The following is a 23,772-nucleotide window of genomic DNA, read 5'->3' on the forward strand; positions in this document are numbered from 1 at the left end:
CACAAGCAACCACCAGTGCTGCTACTGCTCCACCCTCTATAATTAAGCAGCTGGTCCTATTGAGAGTGGCCACTTAAGGAGTCCCTTGGGAGGCCATCATGGTTGGTTGAGCAGAACAGTTTAACAACTTATGAGGGCAGAGTGTGGAGGTTAGTTCCACTCATGCCACGAGACACTAATGCAATAGCGCATTTCAAATTAAGAGTCAGCATGAATTATTGACTTGTTAACATCTAATGTCTAGAATGTATTTGTGACATGGCGTACTGAATAAAAAACATGTACAGTATTAACTTGATTTTTGCCCAGATAATTAATACCAGCCATTGACACGCTACAATGATTGACTACAGAAAAAAAACAATGCATTCACTCGCTTGTTTTATTCATAAGATGGGAATTATTTGTACATCTTATGCACAGCAGATAACAAACATATATTCTAAACCAAACTTAAATTCCTCCATCACTAATCCTGGTGCCCATTTCAAAATGCGCGCCCCCCCAAAAAAGCAATCCATTACGTTTCACATTCTGAAAGATCAGCATTTTACAGCAATCTCAATTTAGCAGTCAGAATGGCAGGAGCCACGTTCAGAATACTTTATTCATTTATTTTATTAACAGATACCCCCTTGCCAAAATACAATTGCACTTTTTAAACTACTTCCAACAGGATTATAGGACCAAAAACACAGGAGACTAACACCCAACTTATACAGGTTCATTTAGTTGCAAAAAGAAAAAGCATAAATATACATTACGCAAAAAGTACAAAAATACTTGTACTGTATTTTGCTCAAATATACTCTTAACAGACATAGTCAGGTAAGGACAGGGATTGTCATAGAACACAGGGATGCATTCACAAGGTCCATGCGAGATAAGCCATTTACACAACAGCCTAGCTTTCACAGAAGCAAGACCAGGGTTCTACAGGAAAACAAAATGGGATTCATTTTCTAGGCCCGGGTAAAGAGGCAACACAAACACTAAGAAAAACAAATTAGGATACACAGAACTCTGCGTTCTAAATACATGCCAAAAAGACTTTAACATGCAACGACTCTTAACTCCCCTAAACCTCCCAGAGCCACAGTAACCCATGGAAGGACTAAGAATGTATAACTTCAACATGACATTTTTCTCAGCAGGTATGATCCATGGAGTTTACTTGGCTTGCATGAGGTGTTTTTTGTTGTTTTGTTTTGAAGTGCTAAGACTGTACCGCAATAGTTGCCAAAGAGGAATCATAAGCCCAGTCATTCAACAGCAAGATGGTTTCAACTCAAGACCACCCCACCCCCTCCGAGACTATCCGGAGGAGACATAAATACTGTGTTTGTAATGCACATCTGTCCATTAAATAAACCTGATTAAATTAATGAAGAGCTTCAAAAACCTCACTTCAACTGGACAAAGTAGGTCTGGTTTCCATGGAGGCCTAAAGAAAGTGGGTGAAAATAGTCATCAATCAAGTGATTATACCAATACAATGTCATTCACATTTCTTTTTTGTACAATATCAGTTAACACATTCAGTGCCATTCACCGATTTACACGTTTCTGACGCCCGACCTTTGAGTGCCAATCACGTGTTTTTTCCCGATTTTAATACCCCATTCCATCCAGGGAGCCTGGTGTTATCATAGGGAATGAGTGAGATCGCAAAAGTCCAATACCGCCGCCTGGTAGGATGCGGCCGGTATTGCACATACTTTGAAACGTTGAGTCTTTGGCTGTGCGTCGATTATATAGGTCCGGGCGGACTTTTCTTTGTCAGACAAGTATGGCGGTTCCAATGCTCGGATTGAGAAGAAACCATTACTCCTGTGGTGGATTCTGTGTTGGCGGAACGATGGACATCAATACTTGGAATGGCGATCAGATAATTGGAATATTCTTTTCGGGGTACATCCTAGTCAAGGTAAGGGCTATATGATATCAATCTTGCGTTGATCAAATAATGTTTTCATTGCGATCTGAGCATGTGTGTAACGCTACTCCATAACGTATTCCGTTGGTGATGATCATGCATTCATGATGGACATAATACCGATCATATTTTTTATTGTAGAGTGAGTAGGGACAAAACGTGAATGGATTTGGTATAATACACATTGCGGCTTATAACCAGCCTCTCAGGAATTGGCCTGGATCATTCCGAAATAACTCATATTCACCACGTTATAAAACGGGAACGTATGGATGGAAAAATTCCTTTTTTTTTAATCTTGACCGGAAGAAACCCAGTGTCAAACGACTATAGTATTGTATGCATAGCTATAATATAGAATATAGTTATAGCTCTACAAACAAGGTGACGGACTACATTGGTTTAATGGGTGGCATCGCATAGCTGTTTCCCGGAAGACTGCGTGGCACAGAATGTGTTAAGGGGAAAACACTGTCGGACTAAATGTTGTTCAAATCTCCTTTTACTGCAGACATTTAACATCACATTTTGATAATTTTATGTTTTAGAACATCGGCTTAGCAGTTAGGGGGGAAATCACAGTCAGACCAAACACTACTAAATATCTAATGACCACATTTTCTATATTATCCCCCCCCCCCCCCCCCCCCCCCAACATGTTTTAGAATGTTTGTTTATCACATCAGGTTAGCAGTTAGTTTGTGTGTGCGTGGGGGCAAAGGTTACTTACTAAATATCTAACAAAACTGCCGGGACTTCCATCCAGGCTGGGAAGTCTCTGAAGGAGTAGGGTACCAACGCATCTAAAGAAAAAAAAAAAACATGGTCACATTCCAGAACACTACTCAAATGCACTTTCAGTTAGTCATTATTCAAAAGTAGACATTTACCCAAAAATGGAGCAAGATCTTTTCATTATTTTGAGTTTTGCATCACAAGCTCAACTTTGCATTAAACAAGAATATTTTATAGAACATGACTGGTCATACAATTCTTTCAACCATCTCAGTTAATGAGATTTCATGTCTACATTCTCCTCACAACTAAAATAATTTTTATAGATTTTAGGGAAATTGTAGAATTACAAGCTAAAACTACATTTATATGGAATACCCCTCAAGTCCATCCTCAGCCATTGACATGGTTTAAAAGAATCAACAGATTTTCAAAAACCTTGCCTACTGGTACGTGAACAGAGCATCCCAATAGAGAATGCTTTGTCCTTTAACGGTCAGGCGTTTAGAAAACATTTGAAAGATGCTTCGGGTGGACTATCCCTTTAAGTCCTGGTCACTGAAACCATGGGAATGTGGGTCACATAGCTCGTGGGGACAATAGTCCCCAGTAATTAACAGGCATGGAAATGAGGCAAGTTTAACCTCTCCATGTGTTAAACATTTCCATGGGCTAAGCATTGATGAAGCCCTTCTATCCCAGCACACCATGACTAAACCATGAGCTAGGCTGCATACAGGGGGTACTGATTACCTAAGGAGGCGTCTCCAACTCTTTACATGGCTGAAGTTGTTGGACCATAAGCCCAATGAAGTATCAACTATACAGTGAGATACTGCGACTGCCTTTTCCATATCAGTCTTGGGTAGGGAATCAGTGAGTAGAGAATTCAGGGCATTTTAGGGATCTTTCAGCAGATTACAATTAGCAGACTTTTCCCCTCTTTGTGCTGCAACACAGACCGCTTATGTTCCAGCCAGGGACGTGGACAGTAAGTTGGCACCTCCAAAGATGGCCGTCACAACTGACAATTTCTCCCTGCAAATACCTTACATTCCTTAGGCTGTTGTCCCATGAAAATAGGCCATATAATAGCCTCCTACTAAGCAGTGCAGCACTCCCCTGCGCTCCTACATTGCAGGAGGAAGTTAACTCAGCAGTGAACTTAAAATGACCCAATGGAGAAATATTTTCCATTACTGCAGAGGGCCTAGAGTTCTGCCTTGTTGCCTACTGTACCAGTACTACATTTAGACAGCAATTAGCTTACAATGGAATGAATCCCAGCAACTTCCTCTCCATCGGGATAGTCGCTCTAATTTTTCAGTTAACACAATGGCAAACACAGCCTTCCCCTTACAGCATTCTTGTATACCAATTCTTAAAAACTTAAAATATAAGTTGCAGGTATACAGCATTAACTTTAATTTATAATGGACACTGATGGGATGGAGGCGTATGATCATTGCCGCTTTATGCCACCATGTATGCAATTGAAAGCCGGTTAGTATGTTTACCGTTTTTAGCGGATTAAGGCTTAAATTATATGCATACTTCCAAAAAGTTATCACATCGTTCTTTAACTATGCTTCACTTGAGGGCGGCTAAGTGGCGCAGTGGGCAAGGCGCTCGCCACTAACACAGGAGATGCTGGGTTTGAGCCCAGCTCTCGGCGTTGCTACCAGCTTGGCTGGTCGTTCATACTAACACAATTGGCAGTGTTAGAGGTGGGAAAGCTGGTGGGTGGGGATTGGATGTTGTAGACAGCGACTCCTACAGGTCGGTTGGTGCGCCTGTACAGCAGAATCAGGAAGTAACGGGGGCAGCGTGAGCCTCCCACACGTTACTCCTCGCCACTGAGAGATTGCGCTGTACAGGTGAAAAGATGCAACAGCTGCCTCCTCGTGTACCGGAGGGGACATGTGATGCAAGGCTTGGTCCTCACTGCAGCCGACCAGTGGGAGGCATAGTCTAGCAACGTTCGAGACAGGGGAGAATTGAAGGGAGAATTGGCGAGGCGAAATTTGGATGGGAGAAAGATAAAAAAAAAACTATGCTTCACTTGTGCTTTTTTCCCACTAAGCTGCAGACAAAGATGCAGCCTTGAGCTTGAAAGTAACAGGGCCTCCTTTCCCCATTGACCTTGGTGTGTGAGGTTGCATATTGACAGGAGGACAGAAGGGGGAGGGGAATCCATTAAGAAGGATGAAGTCACACCTCCAGCTCTCCAGGCACATACACCTAGGGAGCAGCGGGCCAAAGCTAGGAACTGCTGATGGCCAACGGGAGAGGGATTTGTGAGTGTAATGGGTGGGAGTGAGGATGGTGGTGTTAAGGCGAGACAGTACCCCCGAAATCGCCTTTTTTCGACAATATTGAGATTGTTAATATTTTGCCTCCTTAACTATTTCAAACTAGCGGCAATAAAATATAGAACAGACAATTAGTTGTTTATTTTACTTCATTTTATCTGATTGTGTCCATAGATCACAATACAATACAGAACTTTGAGGGAGTCTTCTGAAAAACAAGTTATGCATTTTACTTACAAAGACATGGAACTCCATTTCCCTAGTACCTACACATCAAACTTTGCACATTTCTTCCCATCCATATCCTGCTTCTAATTACAGAAGGGTTTGTTGATATATCATTCATAGCCGGGTTTATAGTACATTTTATACCAAAACTAGGCGGATTTATTTTTTTGACAGTTGACCGTATTTCCTGATGTATGGGCTGATAAGGACATTGAAAAAGTTTAGTTTTGAATGCATCAACAAAATGAAACCAAGTTTTTGAATCCGGCATTATCCATGTTGGTGATGAGTCTTGGCGATACATGCAAATGTGCCTCATTTGCATATACAAACATAAGATTCAGAAAAGTTGCAATATATTCTTTTAGTTTATATGTACATAACAAACTGGGAAAGTTTCATAGTGAAAACTATTAAATTATTTTTGCCTATTAGGGGGTACTGTCTAACCTTAACTCATTGAATGCCAAAAATGAGTATACTCGTTTTTGGCTCCCATGCGTTCCACCAAAAATGAGTACTAGTTTTTATTTATTTATTATTATTATTATACTAAACAGTCCGCCGGACCTTGTTGTGTGATCCTGGCACATCCGAGTGTTCAAATTGAAATGACGATCGAAGATAGGTTGACAAGGTTGACAGTATTGCCTACCTTTTGAACCGTTTGCTCACTCACTGCTGGGCACAGTAGTAGCCACTAGCCTGCAAACTGCCTATGCAATGGCGAGCGAACTATTAGAGATTATTATGAAGAGGACAAAACGATCACACTTATGGATGAGGTGCGTTCACCAGACTACATTGGACTCAGCACTTCTGGTAAATCATAAAAATACTAGTGTCAAACCGGCCGAGCCTGTAACATTATCCGTCGCCGAGTTGAAAGCACCCCAGACTAGAGCCAACTAATGTTCGGCAATGGCGATCGCCTAGAGCAAACTATTGGAGATTATTATGAAGAGGACAAACTGTGACGATCCATCCATAAGGTGTGTTTTCACCAGACTATGTTGGATTCTAGTATTTTCAAACAAGCCGTTGGATGTAATATTATCTCCAGACTAGAGCCAACTAACGTTCGGCAATGGGGATTGCCTAGAGCCAACTAACGTTATTTAAATTGTTCCTGTTCTGACTCGAGACACTTTGGAGCAAGAGTGGACAGGGTTTTGGTGGACCTGCTGACAAGGTAACGTCTTTTTTCCCCGAACCCCATCATAAAACATGCATTTGTGATTATCCCAGCGTCAGAAAATGAGTCTGCGAGGGGACCACAGGGTTTTTGGGATTCGAACTGTCAGGATTTTTCAAACGAACGTTTGAACCTTCGTTTTTAATAAATAAAATTAAATGATTTTTAATTAAAAATATTTTTTTAACTATCCTCAATTTGAATAAAGTGATTAAATGAGTTTTTTTTATTGTATAAACTTTCCAGCCCCAGCCCAGGGAGAAGCCCCAGCCCAACTAAATCAACTTTCTTTAATGTATATAACTCAGTTTCTTTTAATACTATAATATTAGTGTAGCCTAATCTTTATCTGCAACTGTGAAGAAAAACCCCATTGGTTTAAACACAAATAGAATTTTTTTTATTTGTTTTTTTATTTCAAATTTTGATTTAGAATTCGAATGCCAACGTAACGAACGAAGGTTCGGGCTCAGCCCTACTCGTAGTGTTGACCAAGGTGGTGGATGTCTTGGGGTGATGGCCAAGATTGAAGTGGCTGTTCTACCCCCACAATGTGCACCATTGAGGTCATGGATCAGCTTCATAGAGTCTTCTGTCCGACCTACGTCTAAACCATGTCCGTTCTAAATTTAGTTCATTGCTGGGTTAAGTACTTCTATTCTATTCACATAATGCTTACTACATGCATCTATTGCTATGTCCGCCCATCACAAACACGCAAACTGTCTAACGCCTGTCCCCCTGTGACTAGATGTCTCGTGGTGATGGCCGGGAGGATGCGATCCTCTACTCCACCCCATACCTCAAATTTAATGGATCAGTCATCAGCTCTATTTTCAATCTTTCAAAATATTCTTATGTACCCCAGTTGCTATTGCATGCATGGCCGCCTAGTTATAGTTGAACGTGGGGGTGCAAGATTTTTTTTGTCCCTTTTTTTTTTGCTTTTTTGCCTGTGCAAGACAGGCAAGGGGTGGTTTGGAGGGGGTCGACCCCCTCATTTTTTTTATTTTTTTTTTTACATTTAATGAACACCTGTACATGCAATTTCCTGCAATATAGAGCCTTCAATCTTGACCAATAAAGCTGCTCTTTACTATAAAACTCAAGTTTATATTGCAGTATGATAGCCAATTACTATAATAATAACTTTCCCGATCCTCCCGAAGCCCCTCCGTTCACATCCGATCCCCAGCAGCAACAAGCCAACAACAACAACATCATGATTGACCACATCAACACGGGGACCCTGATGTAAACAAGACAAACGTCTTTCTCAGGGCCCCGTTCCCCGTACCTGGCTAACTGAGTTAGCCGGATAATATCCAGCATAGCCTGACTTAAGCCGGACCTTTCCATTCCCTGACGCTCGATTGTCTAAATCACTATGACAACAGATCAAAAAGTTTGAGCCTGGTCGAGAGCAGGGTTAAGTTCAGTTAGCTGGATGAACCATGGCCACACCCTGCAAAGAAATGCCAGCTTGTTTCCTGAAATGATTCTCACAGTCTAGATCTGCATTATACCATTCTGAATTATGTTCTTGTGCTTAGTTTGAAATGTAAAATAATATGTCTGCAGTAACACTGATAATAAATCATATTCAGCCTATGAATTTACTTTGTCCTATATAATGCACGTCATATTTATACGGATACGGCGCTCGCGAGTCGCGACAGTTATTTTAATAACGGACTAAACGGATCATTGCAAATGTGAATCCCGCTGGGATATTTTTAATGAATGAAACCTATCGGGTGTTGGCTCTGATTAGTTTAATATTCTTCGCTTTGTATTTGCTTAATGGAGCACCCGGATGCGTTTCATTCAAGCTGAAGCGTCTATGCGCGGATTGTGGATATGAATTATGAGGAATCTGAATCTGTGGAATATTTAATTGTATCACTGTGATAGTGTCACACGTTATTGTGATATTGTAACTGGGATTAAAATATCTGAGGAGATGCGCTGTTTGATGGATTTGATGACGTGACGTGACTCGATAAATTGAATGAGCCTTTGACGTTTTTGATGAATGAATTCGAGAAAATGCATTTATCTTTTCAAGCACTGTTATCTGATGATGAACATGAGGTGTCACTGGTATAACCATGTATTTATATAGTACATAATATTAATACCTAAGCACATACAGATATCCTCATGATATAATTCGTATCAATTAGATATACTATTTGGGCTTGTTTGTATCGTTATTCTGAAAGAGCTGAACTAATTATTTTCGCTAGCAAGATCTCATTTGATTATTCATTCCATAAGCCTATACTGCCAGCAGGCACGCCCATTCTGCAATCTGTTAATAAAGTTTTAAATCAATCAATGCCGTTAGAAGATCAGGATTTCTGCTATCGACACTTGCCGTCTTTTCAGCTGAGGCGGGCGCGCGCAATTATCCGGAGTCTCAAGTCTGGTTCAAATGAACGAGACTGAATCCACCTTCGAGGAACAGGAAAATCCCGGATTCAAACATCGGGTTAATTGAATCTGGATAATGGGACTCTTGATCGACTTAGTTGAACCAGGTACGGGGAATAGGGCCCAGGTCTGCATGAAGTCCCTTTAACAATTGTATGTATTGAGCCGTACTGTTTGGACCCATTCTGCCATCTGTTGAATAAACTTTTCATTCTTTATATTGCAGTATGATAGCCAATTACTATAATAATAATAACTTTCCCGATCCTCCCGAAGCCCCTCCGTTCACATCCGATCCCCAGCAGCAACAAGCCAACAACAACAACATCATGATTGACCACATCAACATGGGGACCCTGATGTAAACAAGACAAACGTCTTTCTCTGGTCTGCATCCCCTTAACAATTGTATGTATTGAGCCGTACTGTATTGGACCATTCTGCAATCTGTTAAATAAAGTTCTCATTAATTCATTCATGAAAGATTCACTAGCTAATGGTTAGGTAACGCCAAGCACGGCGGCTCGGCTCGCATCACCAATACGATAAATATTCAGTTTCAATCTGTTTGCGCATTTAGTATACAGTCAGTGTTCGACTTACGTAATGATTAGCTCCATTTGGTGTAAAACGCAGAAGGATAATCCTCACAAAGCCAATGTTAAATCCAATATCGAGGTGAACTTTTCTTCAGGCATTCAAAAAACAGCGCCTCCCATTACGCTCATGACGAGGGAGTCGGGACAGTGGGGCACTGGATCAAACCATTAATGTAGGGGGTCACACAATCTTTGGAAACTTAAAAACGTGCTATTAAGTGTCATCATTGCGTATTATTAATTTGATTGAAATTACGTAGTTATGGTTAGATTTATATATGGGGGGGGGGGGGTGGATATATCATATTTTTCATATAATCAAAAAGTGGGGGAGCAAAACCAGATGTTTGCCCCCCCCCCCCCCCCCCCCATGTTCAATAGTGGTAGAGCAGATGCTTCGAGTGCTCCATTGGTCAGGCGTCTTATGATTGCATGTACTTATTTGCGTTTCATTACACGTATGTACATACTTACCAACTGTTGCCCGTTTTATAGCAACACTACCATCACCGACATCTAAGAAGGAAGATCCCCCTTGAACAGCCCGTCTAAGGTTTCATCCCTACACATGGTTTTTAGTGAGTTTTTCCTTACCTTCATGTGGGGTATGTCTGGGAGAGTTGCATTAATTTATAATTTTATTTTGGATTTCATGGTGTTTGTTTTGTTCTTTATTTATTGTGATGTTTCCGTTTGACTCGTAGAAGACGTGTCCGGCCCATGGGGACATTAACGTGCGTTGTCGGGCCTTACAAATAAATTTGATTTGACAAGGTCCTCTTTTTTGCCCTTTACATTTGCTCCCATCCCCTCAATTTAGTCGTTATGCCAATTGCCTCTGGTCGTTGCGCTACCTTCCGTCGATACATGGAGTCGCCAGCTACTTCTTTTCACCCGACAGCTAGGAGTTCACTGGGAAATCAAGAGGCTCACGCCATCTCCTAGATCCCCTCCCTGCTGAACAGGCACCGACCAGTAGGAGTCGCTGTTGCAATGTCCAGGACTCGTACTCCACTGGCTTCCCACCATGAACAGTGTTCGTAGGGATGACTGATCAAGCCACAGGTACCGCAGTCAGTAATTTAACCCAGGTCTCTGTGGTGGTAGGAGAGTGCTTAAACCTCTACACAAGCCAGCCACCCCGACAAGGTCCTTCCATTAGTTGACTAGGAATGTCTTCAGTCAAGAATATCCCCAACTTAAGTAGGTGGCCGTTCATAAAATAATATCTTTGTGTGCCGACATCTGTAGACTTAGAGTTTCCCAGTCTTTGCCAGAACTGAATGTGTCTTTTATGGAATAGAAAAGATGGGAGAGAGACACACTGGTTGGTCCCTCACCTGGGCATGGAGGGCTGCAGCTGCTGCGGCTGCGGCTGGGTAGGTGAAGGCGGCATGGGGCAGGCCTGGGGTCAGCTCTGTGGTGTACAGGGGGTAGGGGGTCCAGGCGTCTGGGGACGCAGGGATCAGTGCTGCCCCTGTCATATCATCTGGACAAGTAAGAGAACTTTAATAGCTACAGAATTGCATTGTTGTCAACACTTAACACGGCAAGGTGTTGAAAGAATGTGCAGAGGTAATAAAAGAAATAAAAGGGGGGAAGAGAACAAAAGATTGACAGGATTCCTAATGAACATATTTAGACAAATCTACATATCTGAAGATATTAAGTTAGAATTTTAAGTTCAGAAGGACATAGAGCATTCATTTGTCAGTTATTGACATCTACCCATGTCCATTTAGGCGTGATGTGATCAGGCTGGACGCTTACCATTTCCCCTTGAATAAAGGGACAAGAACATTGATCCGTTCACCTCAAGTAAATAATCGCAACAGAAGCTAGTAGAGAAGAAACAGATTTAATTTACTCCTACATATTACTATAGCAACCTGCCATATAGCCTACTTCAGGCTTGTAAAATCATTAAGAAGAGTCATCAACAAATGGACCAGTAGCATCTACGGTTTCAGACATGTCGCTAAAGAATGTATGTGATCCATGCAACCCCCTATTGGAATAATTTAATCCCTCAAGACATTAAACACTAATGGGCAGGTTCCGTTCCCCTCACCAAAACCTAATAACTCAAAGCAGGTGCATGGGCAGAGAGCAGGGAGCAGGGAGGCAGTTGGCTAGCCCCTGTGATAGTGGAAATTCCCTGTTGAAAAGAAATAAAGAAAAAATAAAGCGAAACGGCTCTCTTGCAGTCAAGATGACGCATGCATGTGGAGGGTGAGTTAGTTTTTAATTTGTTAGCCTCTAAAATATTTCCGCCTGCTCTACATTTGACCTCAATGTCCATGGAGAGAGAGACCGAGAGAGAAGGGATAATAATGGACTGGCACTGCCAAGGTGTTGAAGGTGAGAGTGGATGAGAGCCTAGAGTGGTGCAGCCGTACAACTTACATGGGTCCCGTGCAATGAAGTGTGCTCCTAGAGCAGGGTGGATATTTGTGGGGTTCGGTGTGGCCATCAGCTTACTCTTTGCCATCTTCGTGTTGGCTTTAGCAAACTCTAAGCGCAGGGTCTGGGGACTTTCGGGATCAAAACGGATTCCCTGGGGGAGAGACGGAGGAGGGGGACACAGTATTGTAAGGGAGGTGGGCTGAGTTTTTCGAGGGGCTGTAGCTCAATAGTCTCACATGGCCTCCTTTCCAATGCCCCATTTCAATACTTAAAAATCTATCCTTCATTACATTACTTCCTTTGAATTAACTACTGTTCTGTAACACATGGCACAAATTAGTTGGTTGCCACATTAATGGTTTTACCAAGCCAATATTGTTCAGATCAGTCGTTGCTTACAAAAAGGACAGACTGAAGAATACATTCTTAAGTATTTGCACAAGCTAGCATCTCCATTTCTTCATGACAAAATGAAGAGGTTTTGCTATTGGGGGGTACCCACCCAAGAGCACTAGCCAAGAGGAGGGGGAGACTAGGAGAGGGGCCGATGGTAAGACTTTTGGTGTAGTTTGTGGCTCGACCCTGCTTGTGTTCTGTGCCCTAAGCGTTGTGCCCACATGCAGGTGAGTAGTATTTTGGTGTGTGTGTTTATGTGTTTGTGTGAAAACCTGCTGGTGTCTAAAAAGGTGATGCTCATATAAGGAAGGCTATGAGAGAAAAGTGTTAATATACTGCCAATGTGGCTACTTGGTGCCAAAAGAAGAGGTTACACTACAGAAGATGTGTCCAAATAATACTACCAATGTGGCTATAGTACAATTAACAGTTAAGCAGTGATATGCAAATGAGGAAGACTATGGAGAAGAACGTGTACCAAGGTCAAAGTAAACTACCGTAAGGCTACAGGATACTGGTCTCTCTTTCCAAAAATGGCCCTGCCCTTGAATTATAAGAGACAAAATGGGTCGGCTTTGAGAGGCTGTACGGGATCAGTTTGTTCAGTGACTGCTCTCATTCATTCCTTTTAGGTCAGGACAAAAAGTAATGTCACAAATATGCAACACAATAGACAAACATTATGATTATTTTTTTAAATCCAGTAGCATTGGACACCAAAGGGAAAGCATATACCGGTCCAGTAGCCCTGGTAATGGATGTTGTGCGTTTGGATGCTTACATTTAATGAATTTTTCGCAGCTTCGGCTCCAGACCGACTGTCAAAGGTAACAAACCCAACAGGCTGTAAGAGAAAAGGCAATATATACTCAGACCACTTCCCCCATCTGAAGACCATCTTAATAGCATAATCCACTGAATATAGACCATCAGTAGAATTGCGTTACTAGGTAACAGCTTGGACCCAACTTTATTTCCCATTGCAGTGTATGCCAATATCTACAGGACATCTCAATAAATTAGAATATTGAGGAAATATATTAGTTGCCTCCGTGCCACACCGCAGTGATTCATGCAAAATGAGCCCCGACCAAGTATTGAGTGCATATACTTTTCAGTAGGCGGACATTGCTGTAATATACATCTCTTTATGTAATTTTTTTTTTTTATCTACTTTCTTTTTCTGAGATTTTTTTCCCATCCCAATTTACCTCTCATGCCAATTCTCCCTCCCCTGTCCTGATCGTTGCTCGCATGTGCCCCCTACTGGAGTAAGGATAGAAGCCCATCACATGTCCCCTCCAATACATGTGGAGGCAGCCAGTCACATCTTTTCACCTGCCAGCGCGGACTCTCATTGGCGAGGAGTAACGTGTAGGAGGCTCACACTGCCCCCACCATTTTCCTGTCTTTGCTGTGCAGGCGCCCTGACCGACCTGTAGGAGTCGCTGTTTACAACGACCAGACTACCACCCATCGACTCTCCTCCCGCTGACTGCCAAATGAGTCAGTATGACGGCCGGCCCAAGCCGGAGGCAACGCAGACAGCCGGATTCGATACCGGCGTTGGTGACGAGTGCAATGTCCGCTGCGCCACCCAGCCACCTAGTCTTATGTAATATTCAAATTCTCAGATACCGAATTTTGGGTTCTCATTAGCTGTAAGCCACAATCATAAATTAAAAGAAATTTCACTCTGTAATGAATCTATATAGATTTCACTTTTTGAATTACTGAAATAAATAACTTTTCCTCGATATTCTAATTTATTGAGATGCACCTATAGCTGATATGAAGGAAGGAATGAAATCAAATGTAGTCTGTTCTATAATGTTTGTTTTTGTCATCAAGTTTAAACTGTAGATGCATAATTTCCTGTTGGTGTTTAATAATATCAATAAACTTGGGTCCAAGCTGTTCACTAGCAATGCAATTCCATTGAATGAGTCCAGCTTAGTCGATAATTCAAGACGTCATTTCTGATTCATCACATTAACAACAATGAGGACGATATCAAAACTGGTCCCCAAGTTTCTTTTTCCATGTTCTTTTTTTCACATACACTTCAAACATTTTAGGCTTCATAGCCATTTAAAAAGAGTGCAAATATAGCACTGAAGCCGTTGCTCTTCAACAGTGATGGAAAGCTTCTCACCTGTTTTGATGTTAACTTAATCAGTGACCCTTCATAACCCTGTGGAGAGGAAAGATATCCAATTATCCACCATGAAGTCACATGCAGGAAGCCAGGCATGAACTCACACCGTATGAAGAGAAACACGCAGGTTTGCTCCTTATGTTTGCAGAGAGCTTTGACTGAGCAGGGTAGTAGACTATAATGGATAATTGTACAGCACACAGATGTACAACTGCTATACCTCTGAAACAACGCAACTTTCATTGATCCGACTAAAATAGGAATAAAGCCACAGAGTTGGCGTTTCTTCTTCAGTCCTATAGAAAAGCATCCACTGTGACAGAAGTTGTATCCATATTTAACCTAGATTAAACAGTGATAAAGCATTGTTTTCCAAATAAACCATTTGTTTATACAGACTTAAATACACCAGTGGGATTAGTTACAGCATGAGCAAATTCCTCAGAAATGTAAGAGAGTTTATCCTGACCACAATATTGATAGATGGGACCTCTCCTAATCCCGATTTACAACCATGGAAAATTAAACAACTTGCTCCGTGTTTAAATCTCAACAATCCAAACCAGATTCAGCGCCACAGCTGGTGGGATCTTGTCAACTGTGCCGCATACAAACCCACTCTAAACTGATACCAACTAGAAAAAACGAGGAGACATCTTGTTAAAACATTTGAATTGAATTCACTCATCTGGAGCCAACTCCTTTAACAGATTATGCTCACAATTTACAATCAGCTCTGGAAAAAAAAAAGGTGTTTTCCCAGCATTAGAGTACAAATTCAATCTCCATTAACTCTTTAATTGCCAATGACGTGTATACTCGCTATAGCCCGCCAATCATTGGACGACAACGAGTATACTAGTTATTTATTCTATTCGATATTTCCATTCATAAACATGCAGGCAGCTGTGTGTTATCACTGGGGATGGGTCTGAGATCGCAAAAGGCCAATACCGCCGCATTGCGGCCGCTATTGCACTCTAATTTTGAAACGATGTGGCTTGGTGTCTGGGCCGATCTGCGGCCGGAGTCTAACTACTCGGGCAAGCCAATCGCTTATAACGCATGCATCGGCAAGGGTCGCCCCACCCCCGGTTCGTGTTCATGGCTGGATTACGTTGGAAACACGGTCGACATCAGTACTTGGAATGGCGATCAGATAATTGGAATATTCTTTTTGAGACACATCCTGGTCAAGGTAAGGACTATATGGTATCAATATTGCATTGATCCAAAAATTCCTTCATGCGATCAGGGCGTGTTCAGTTGGTAGCGATCAAAGCACCCCCCCCCCCCCCCTTCATGCATCCATGATGAAACATAGCTAGTCCAGGGAAGAAATTATAACGCTTTTACTAGAATACACGTTGCCGGCCATTACCTAGCATTTTGGAAATTACACCAGACCTCCCTGAAACTACTCATATTCACGATGGTATAAAACAGGAATGTATGGATGGAAAAATTATCAGTTTTTTGCATCTTGACCGGAAGAAACTCAATGACAATCGACTATATTATTAGATCCATAACTATAATACATAATATAGCTTTAGGCCTGCAAATACAGCCACATAGCCCCATGTTAGAAGGCGATGGCATTTCAACGGTAAGGTAAACAGCGGCCCCTGGCACTGAATGAATTAAGTAAACAACCACATAAACTGTATGAACTACATTTGACCTATGATTACTGGATGTCAACAATAACGGTGGTGAACAGTGCATATCACATTCATGCAATTTACACAGTGCAAAGGCTGCAATATGGACATTGTGAACTTATTTTTCTGTTTGTATTTCATGTGTTTTGGATAGACTACAGATGGAAATTACTAATAGCTTCTGCTAAATCTGGTGCAAACACATTTTCATGTAACAAACAAGGATTCATGTAAATGCACATAGTCTATAATAATTTTTATATATATTTTTTTAAATGCAACTGTGATTTAAAATGTATGGAGATATTCTGCATGGGAAATCCAATGCCAGCTTAATGCCTGAGGGTAAATGAAAGCATTTAAAACTATGAAAGTTATATTGCAATATCGGGCAAAATGATTACAATATATAATATTGCCCACATTGTACCTCTGTTCACTATATGTCTGCAGCCAGAATGATGCACCACAAAACATTACCAGTGGTTTCACAATGTTGTTCGAAAACTGTGTAGAGGAAATGGAAGCATGAACATCTGAGAGGGGGCTACAGTAGGTCACTGGGAGGGATGGTTGGCCAATCGCAAGGGCTACTCATTTACACATTCCACAAGCGCATCCATGTGCGAGCGATCCCACTTCTAATTTGGTTAGTTAGGAGGTGGTTGGAAGGGAATGGAATTGGATGAGTCCAGTCAAAAACAGAAGCATGAATGAACAATGATGTGGCCTCATTACCATATATGCAAATACCAGCAGACTTCGATGAGCAGTACATTACTGGATCCCAACTAGTGGTGGTGGGATCGATACAGCATAGTATTGTGATATTTCTTCCTGCAATACTTTTAATATACTGGAGTAAAGTATCAACACTTTATTTGAATGTACCAAGTACACCCCCCATTTGTTTACCTGACTTATACAAAATTGCAATACATCTAAACTCCTGTTGATAGCACATTTCAAAAGAGCACATTTGTTTCTATACTTCATGAGGTTATTTAGCCATTTTAAATTCTGACTAGCCCCAATTTAACTACCAAAATGTTATATACAGACTTTCATATCACAAATCCTATCATTATCTTGACACAAGTATTGGGATACTATTGTATTTTGAGGTCTCTGGTGATCCTTGATCAAGATACAACATTGTGAGAGACCCATTCATTTTAATGCACCACAACAAATGATTCATTAATCAAATTCTGTAACAGCACAATGAAATATCTTACTGCAGCTGAGAATGAACTTTGTTCTCCTTAATCGAACCTCGATACTTTTTGAGCACCGACCGAAATCACGTCCGTAGCACAAGTAGGCCACGGAAAACTATAAGTGATTTTTCCAGTTAGCCTTCTTCTCGTCTGTCATCTCTTTTCTTCCACTTGCAAAATGTTCGATGCCTCATTCAATATAATTTGTTGTTTTGGCTAATGGCTATTCTGCAATAACACTTAATTATTTTTATATAAATGCACTACATTGCCACATGAAGGTCACATAAGCACTCGCACAGCTCATCTAAAATATCCAATGCCATTGTCCAATCGGCATAACACTGAAGCATTTGAGAAGTTTTGGCTTATTGTTCAATTAAAATAAACTGTTTAGCAAAATAAGGTATTGAAAGAAGTAAACTTTTGTTAGTGTGGAATCAATGTATTTTATCCAAACATTTTAAACCCAGCCCTAGTAGTGATCTTGCATCATCTCAGAGAGTCACTATCCAACGCAGTATGGCTTACCTTGAAAGGTCTGAAGAGAAGGTAAAGTTCTCTTGGTTTGATATCAACTGGTAGGCCACTGACAAACAGTGTTCGTACCTTAAATAAAAAACAAACATGTTTATGTGCATCTTGTTCCTGAAATCAAAAAGCAATTGGTGACAAACATGCTACACACAAGACAAGTCATTTTCTAAATTACCCATCTAAAAAAGGGAAGACACTCATATACCTCTAAACAGCATTCGCTGATCTAGAGTTAAGGGAACAAAAAGCTTGAGCAATAGTGCAAGCTTGTCAATTATCACCAAGACCAATACATATTTTTCCAGGGACAATACAGTACACATTCATGGCCTAAATTCCATTGGAAAATATCAAGACAAATTACTACGGTAACTATTCAAATCAAAGTGCATGGAGTGTCCCACTCTGAAATTATTCAAATCCAGATTTTAACAAGATGAGACACTCATTCCCAAACAAAGACAAAAGGCTGGATGTTGGACATCTGAAGTCAACTCAAAGCAAGAGGCAGAGTCAATTGTCCTGTGAGGAGCCCAGTGTGGATTAGGAAATAAACAGTGCAGTGCGGGGGCCCATTAGTCTCCACTCGGTGGGGAGGCCCCCATTACAACGGGCTGCCAGAGGAACAACGCTGGACAACAGCGTGACACCATTTCCTTCCTTTGACCTGTGGCCCAAACCCTGCTGGCGCTCCAGCATTTTCAGGTGCAGCACAGCAGCAACACTCAGACCTTTACAAGTCTGCACATACAGTGCTGAATGAGTCCTTTACAAGTTGACACGTACAGTGCTGAATGAGTCCTTTACAAGTCGGCACATAGTGCTGAATGAGTCCTTTACAAGTCGGCACATACAGTGCTGAATGAGTCCTTTACAAGTTGACACGTACAGTGCTGAATGAGTCTTTTACAAGTCGGCACGTACAGTGCTGAATGAGTCCTTTACAAGTCGGCACGTACAGTGCTGAATGAGTCCTTTACAAGTCGGCACGTACAGTGCTGAATGTCGACCCAGCTTGACAAACCCGGAGTTTATGTGCGCTGCGCTGACATCCGACACTACGATAAGTGGGACACATGGAACTCCTTCCATTATGAAACAAAATAAACGTGGCCCAAAAGGAAAAGACAAAAATTGTTATCGAGTGACCCGACTGAATGACATGGATCCTAATGGCCGAATCTTGACAGTCTATTCATATTCCGTTTACCATGCTACATTTGTTATGGACGAGATAAAAAAAATCTGGGAAAAACGGGAGAAAGTGGAATGCCCCATCATGGTTTCTGTGCCTGACATGTTACTAAGAGTCAACCATTTGGACTTCATCTAACTTTACTATACATTACTTAGATTAAGTAATGGAGGTAGATCATTTCCAAGTTGAGATATTCAGATTATGTGGTGTTTGACATCCGATTACTAAACCATCTGTGAAACATATAGGCCTACCATTTCAGAATTAGGGACCCATCCCTTATTTTGGTATAATGTCAATTGAAAAGGGGACACGAATTATACCATGAATTATCTTGCATAATAGCATCGCAATGCACGTTATAGCTGACAAAAGTTAAGGCATCAGTCACTGGACAGTGAAGCCCGCCCCACCCCCTTTATACGAATTTAAAACTTTTAATGGGGGGAAATTCCCCTCTGGTGGGCTATTTAAAATGTAAATGACATTGTCATTGGCCGCCATTGCTTCCGCTTATTAAAAAAAACCCATTTACTGGTCAAATATGTACGGTTCAACTTTAGTTTAATATAGTGAACACTTTTATAGACGTCAATTGGAAATGAAAAACAACAGTCAAAACACCACGCATAATTGATGTGGGCCAAGTAGACAAGCAATAATATGTCTTGCATTGGTTATGGATTTGAGGAATAACATAAAATTAAAAGTCAATTGAAGGCATGCCAAGTCACGAAGAAACGTATCACGCCAAATTAAAGATACATGTGTTGTTATGTAATTCGAACAACTCAATAAATGTGTTTTTGGTTCGTTTGGGACATGACATAATAACCGCATGGTCGGTTCCAACACCTCGGAGGTGGTTCCAAGGACATGTAGGGAAATAAACGTCGAAATTAGATTATTCTTACCTCTTCTTCAATGGACACGTTGTTATTAGGCTCGGTGTCAGATTTTAGACTCATGTCGTCGTTTGCTTCGGGGACAGTTGAAGAAGAAATAGTGAAGTTTTTCCTTGTCGGGTATTTTCCCCAAGAAGTGCGTTTGTTGCAGAGAATATCTCGGTGGCGTTTGAACTTCAGGAAAGAAGATGTGCCGAAGTGAGTTCGTGCGAGAAACGAGGAAGTATCCAAGGATATGTTGCGAGAGACAATCATTCATAAAAAGAAAACCAAAACTAAAGTAAAGGTGAGAAAGTGGAAATGTGCACTGTGGGGGTGAAAGAGGGAAAAATAAGTGCAGCGCGTAAACCCCTCTGCTCACATCAATGTCCTCTGCTGTATTCTGATGGGAGAACAAGTAGCCTCAACTTTTTCATTGGAGCGCGTCTCCTCCGTCCTTTCAATTAGGTCATCAATTATGCTGCTGAGCCTGGTGTGTGAGGAGCGGTAATCACACCAGATCCGCCTCAGCTGCTCTGAAACCCGGCCCCTTCACAGATACAGCATGGTTTCTCTATGGGACCCAGAGAACCAATAGAAATGATCCCATACTGTACCTTATCATCGTTTCGATTTTTTTTCTCAACAGAATCTCGCTTTCTTTTTTCTTTTCCTTCTTTTTTAATTTTTTTTTATTATTATAGGCCGTCCATAATACACTATAGGCCTAAAAGTACAAGTCAACATTTTGTCTTCTATAACTTGTAGTACTGTAATTAATACAGTAATTGGGGACGTAGTTTGTTTATTAATTAGGAAAAGGCGAATGTGTTTATTTCATGGCATAGCCCTAAATCATTTAATCCAAACCATGCTAAGTAGCCCTATATATAACCTTGATACATTCATTTAGGGGAGTATTTTTATCACGTCGAATTTCCTAATAGCTGGATAAAAAAGGTTAGACTAATCAACATGTAGTAAATTATGAATGTAACCAAATGCAGTAACATTGGGAATATTTTTCGACAATAGCCTACATTCAACAAATTTCGATATAGAAAATATAATTTAAAACGTGGGATAATTGGAAAACATATACGGAATTCTAGGTCTACCATACAAATATATACCGAATTTATAACATGGGTGGTAACAAGGACAATAATTACTAATGATAATTGATTCAGCCAACGAAATTCTAAAATAATTACAGTTAGAGGGTGTTAATGAAGGAGGAAACATTTGGCTATGCTAGATAATGCATTTAGGTGCATCAGTGCTTTCTAAAATATGAACATGGAGAATAATATTTTCGAATGTTTATTTTTTGACACATGTTATAGAGAATATGAAAAACAAAACGCAGTTCTTTGCCGCTAAATGGACATATTAGCAGTAAACAGGTGAAATGAATGACCGATTACATGATAATAATAATTATATTTGCAGCAACAACAACAACAACAACAACAATAATAATAATAATAATAATAATAATAATAATAATAATAATAATAATAATAATAATAATAATAATAATAATAACTATATTATTAGTATTATTATATTAGTATCTATTATACAATCTATTAATTTATTTGTATTATTATTACTATCATTATCATTATAATTTGTTGTTGTTGTTGTTGTTGTTGTTGTTGTTATTATTCACACTTTCACCTGCCTGCGTGTGATCTGTCAAACACATTATGTCTAAAATGGAAGTGTCTTGAGGATGGGGTGTGTTGTGTGTTCAGGCTTGATGCTGGAAGGCTGCCCAGCATGTGTTTCCCAACAAGAACTTAGATCTCAAAGGCAGCAGGCAGTTTCCTGACTTTGTATAGGAATACAATTAGGCCTCGACGAGGCAGCAGCAGAAAGGAGAGGGAAGGCTCTGTGACAGAGTGTCTATAAATAGTGAAGTTCTAACTATCATACTTTGAATCTGTTTTTCATACAGTACATCTGCGAGCTATGTGATATATATAGGTCAGATGAGTCCCTTGGGGAGAGATATTTATATGTAGATGAGTGTCAGAGTGCACAACAAACTGTACAACAGCATGAGAGAGATCAAGACAGGGCTCAGACTTCAAGGCATTAGATATTGAAAAATAATACATGTTCACTTAAGTGGTAGTCCTGGTCGTATTAATTCATTACATGCAGGACTGATGTCACACCTTGTAATGTATGCCAATGTATGGGTCACATATATAATTATTCAATCATTCACATGAAATTACAGTGGAAAATAGCATGACCACTTTTTGGCTCATGAAAATGTCCCTACACCCCTATGCACATCATAGATACAATTTATATTCAGTAAGGAGAATGATATATATATATATATTATATATATATATATATATATATATATATATATATATATATATATATATATATATATATATATATATATATATATATATATATATATATATATAGTATAAAATCAGAGGATAGTATAAATGAAAATATTTAGTCAATGATAAAGGTCCTGCTGACTTGGGGGTGGAATTGCCAATAGCTGTCTACTTGTAAGAAGAGTGGGGGGAGCTCAAGGCCTTGCTTTTAGCAGTCCTTCTTCGGGGCTCTTCCATCTCACTGCATCTCTTCCACACAGTCGATTCTTCAGCCTCATTACTTTTGCAGAGTGGAGAACATACTTTCCTTCTATGTGTGGTCTATCCTACAGGCTGAAATATAGATGGGGTACAAATCAGCAATGCATCTTGTTATAGAAACAGTCCAAGATGGACGCACAGAAGAACGCCAGCCCCAATGTGGTGTCTAGGGTCATAGCTGTAGCATATATTATGTCAACAGAGGATGAGAAGGTATTGCATACATTACGCTCTATTTGTCATTATAGCAGCACTCGCTGCCTATTAAATATTGACTGTGCTACAGAGTGATCATTAATTTATTTGGTAGGGTTGGAGTGTGTGTACTAGTTTTTAACACAGCGTGCCACTCAAGATCAGTGCTGCAGACTAACGGTGCACCCAGCGTTTACAACAAGCAGAGTGATGTTGACGTTGTTATGCTTTGCACTGCAACCAAGAGACTGAACATTTTCATATAACCAGTCCAGTGAGTCAGTGAAGTGTAGACATTTTTATAATCTCACAAGTTGTTTCCATCTTTCAGGAAATCCAGAATACCATTCTGAGAATCTCGTAAATATAGTGTCTGTCTTCCAGGAAGTGTGTCAGTCAACATGCCAACATCCCGTACCTGGATAACTGAGTTAGCCGGATAACTTTCGGTTAAGTCTGACTTAAGCCGGACTTTCCGGCTCCCCGTACCTGGATTTTCCAAATCACCATGACAACAGATCCAAAAGTTTGAGCCTGGTCGAAAGCAGGGTTTAAGTTCAAGTTAGCCGGATCAACCATCGCCACGCCCCCGCAAAGGAGTGACAGCGCGTTTCCTGAAATTATTCCCACAGTCTAGGATCTGCGTTATACCATTCTGAATTACGTTTTTGTGCTCCATTCTTCCAGAGGGGTCTTTTGAAATGTAAAATAGACCCAAAATGCTGATACTAAATTCACTTTGTCCTAAATAATGCACGTTATATACCGTGGCGCTCGCTCGGTGCAACAACAACAAAATAAAGAATATTCTAAACACGGGTCTCTCGTTCATTAATGTATAAACAATGAATTTATCCCATCTGGCACAGTGGCGTAGCGGTAGTGCTTAATCCTGGCAACCCGGCGACCGGTGTTCGAAACCCCGCGTTTCCAATATAATTTTTTTGAATATGATATTAATGATTATACGCAAAGGTAGCCTAGTTTTAAGTCAAAATATTATAAATCTACATGCATTGAGGATGTCATTCTTTATATAG

General features: G+C 40.5%; 1 protein-coding gene across 2 annotated transcripts; it reads right to left on the reverse strand.

Moving 5' to 3' along the window:
- Positions 1–364: 364 nt before the first annotated feature.
- LOC311247084 (RNA-binding protein, mRNA-processing factor 2a) lies at positions 365–20,400 on the reverse strand. 2 transcript variants are annotated; one of them, XM_084337394.1, is made up of 8 exons: positions 19,935–20,400; positions 17,817–17,894; positions 14,399–14,437; positions 13,025–13,087; positions 11,848–11,998; positions 10,782–10,891; positions 2,667–2,739; positions 365–1,444 (listed from the first exon to the last, which is right to left on the reverse strand). In XM_084337394.1, exons 1-7 carry the CDS (start codon positions 20,178–20,180, stop codon positions 2,674–2,676), a joined length of 753 nt encoding a protein of 250 aa, XP_084193520.1. In that variant the 5' UTR covers positions 20,181–20,400; the 3' UTR covers positions 365–1,444; positions 2,667–2,673. The 2 variants fall into 2 exon arrangements, with proteins under 2 accessions (XP_084193520.1, XP_084193519.1); XM_084337393.1 differs by having other exon boundaries at positions 10,782–10,930; positions 19,935–20,398.
- Positions 20,401–23,772: the final 3,372 nt, after the last annotated feature.

This window comes from Notolepis coatsorum, assembly GCF_963971535.1.
Source record: "Notolepis coatsorum genome assembly, chromosome: 20".
Taxonomy (NCBI): domain Eukaryota; kingdom Metazoa; phylum Chordata; class Actinopteri; order Aulopiformes; family Paralepididae; genus Notolepis; species Notolepis coatsorum.

Coding starts and splice junctions, on each gene's coding strand:
- LOC311247084 (XM_084337393.1), bottom strand. CDS start 20,180: ATGATTGTCTCTCGCAACATATCCTTGGATACTTCCTCGTTTCTCGCA. Junction 17,895..19,934: donor ACGTGTCCATTGAAGAAGAG/GTAAGAATAATC, acceptor TTTTTATTTAAG/GTACGAACACTGTTTGTCAG. Junction 10,931..11,847: donor CTTCATTGCACGGGACCCAT/GTAAGTTGTACG, acceptor TTACTTGTCCAG/ATGATATGACAGGGGCAGCA.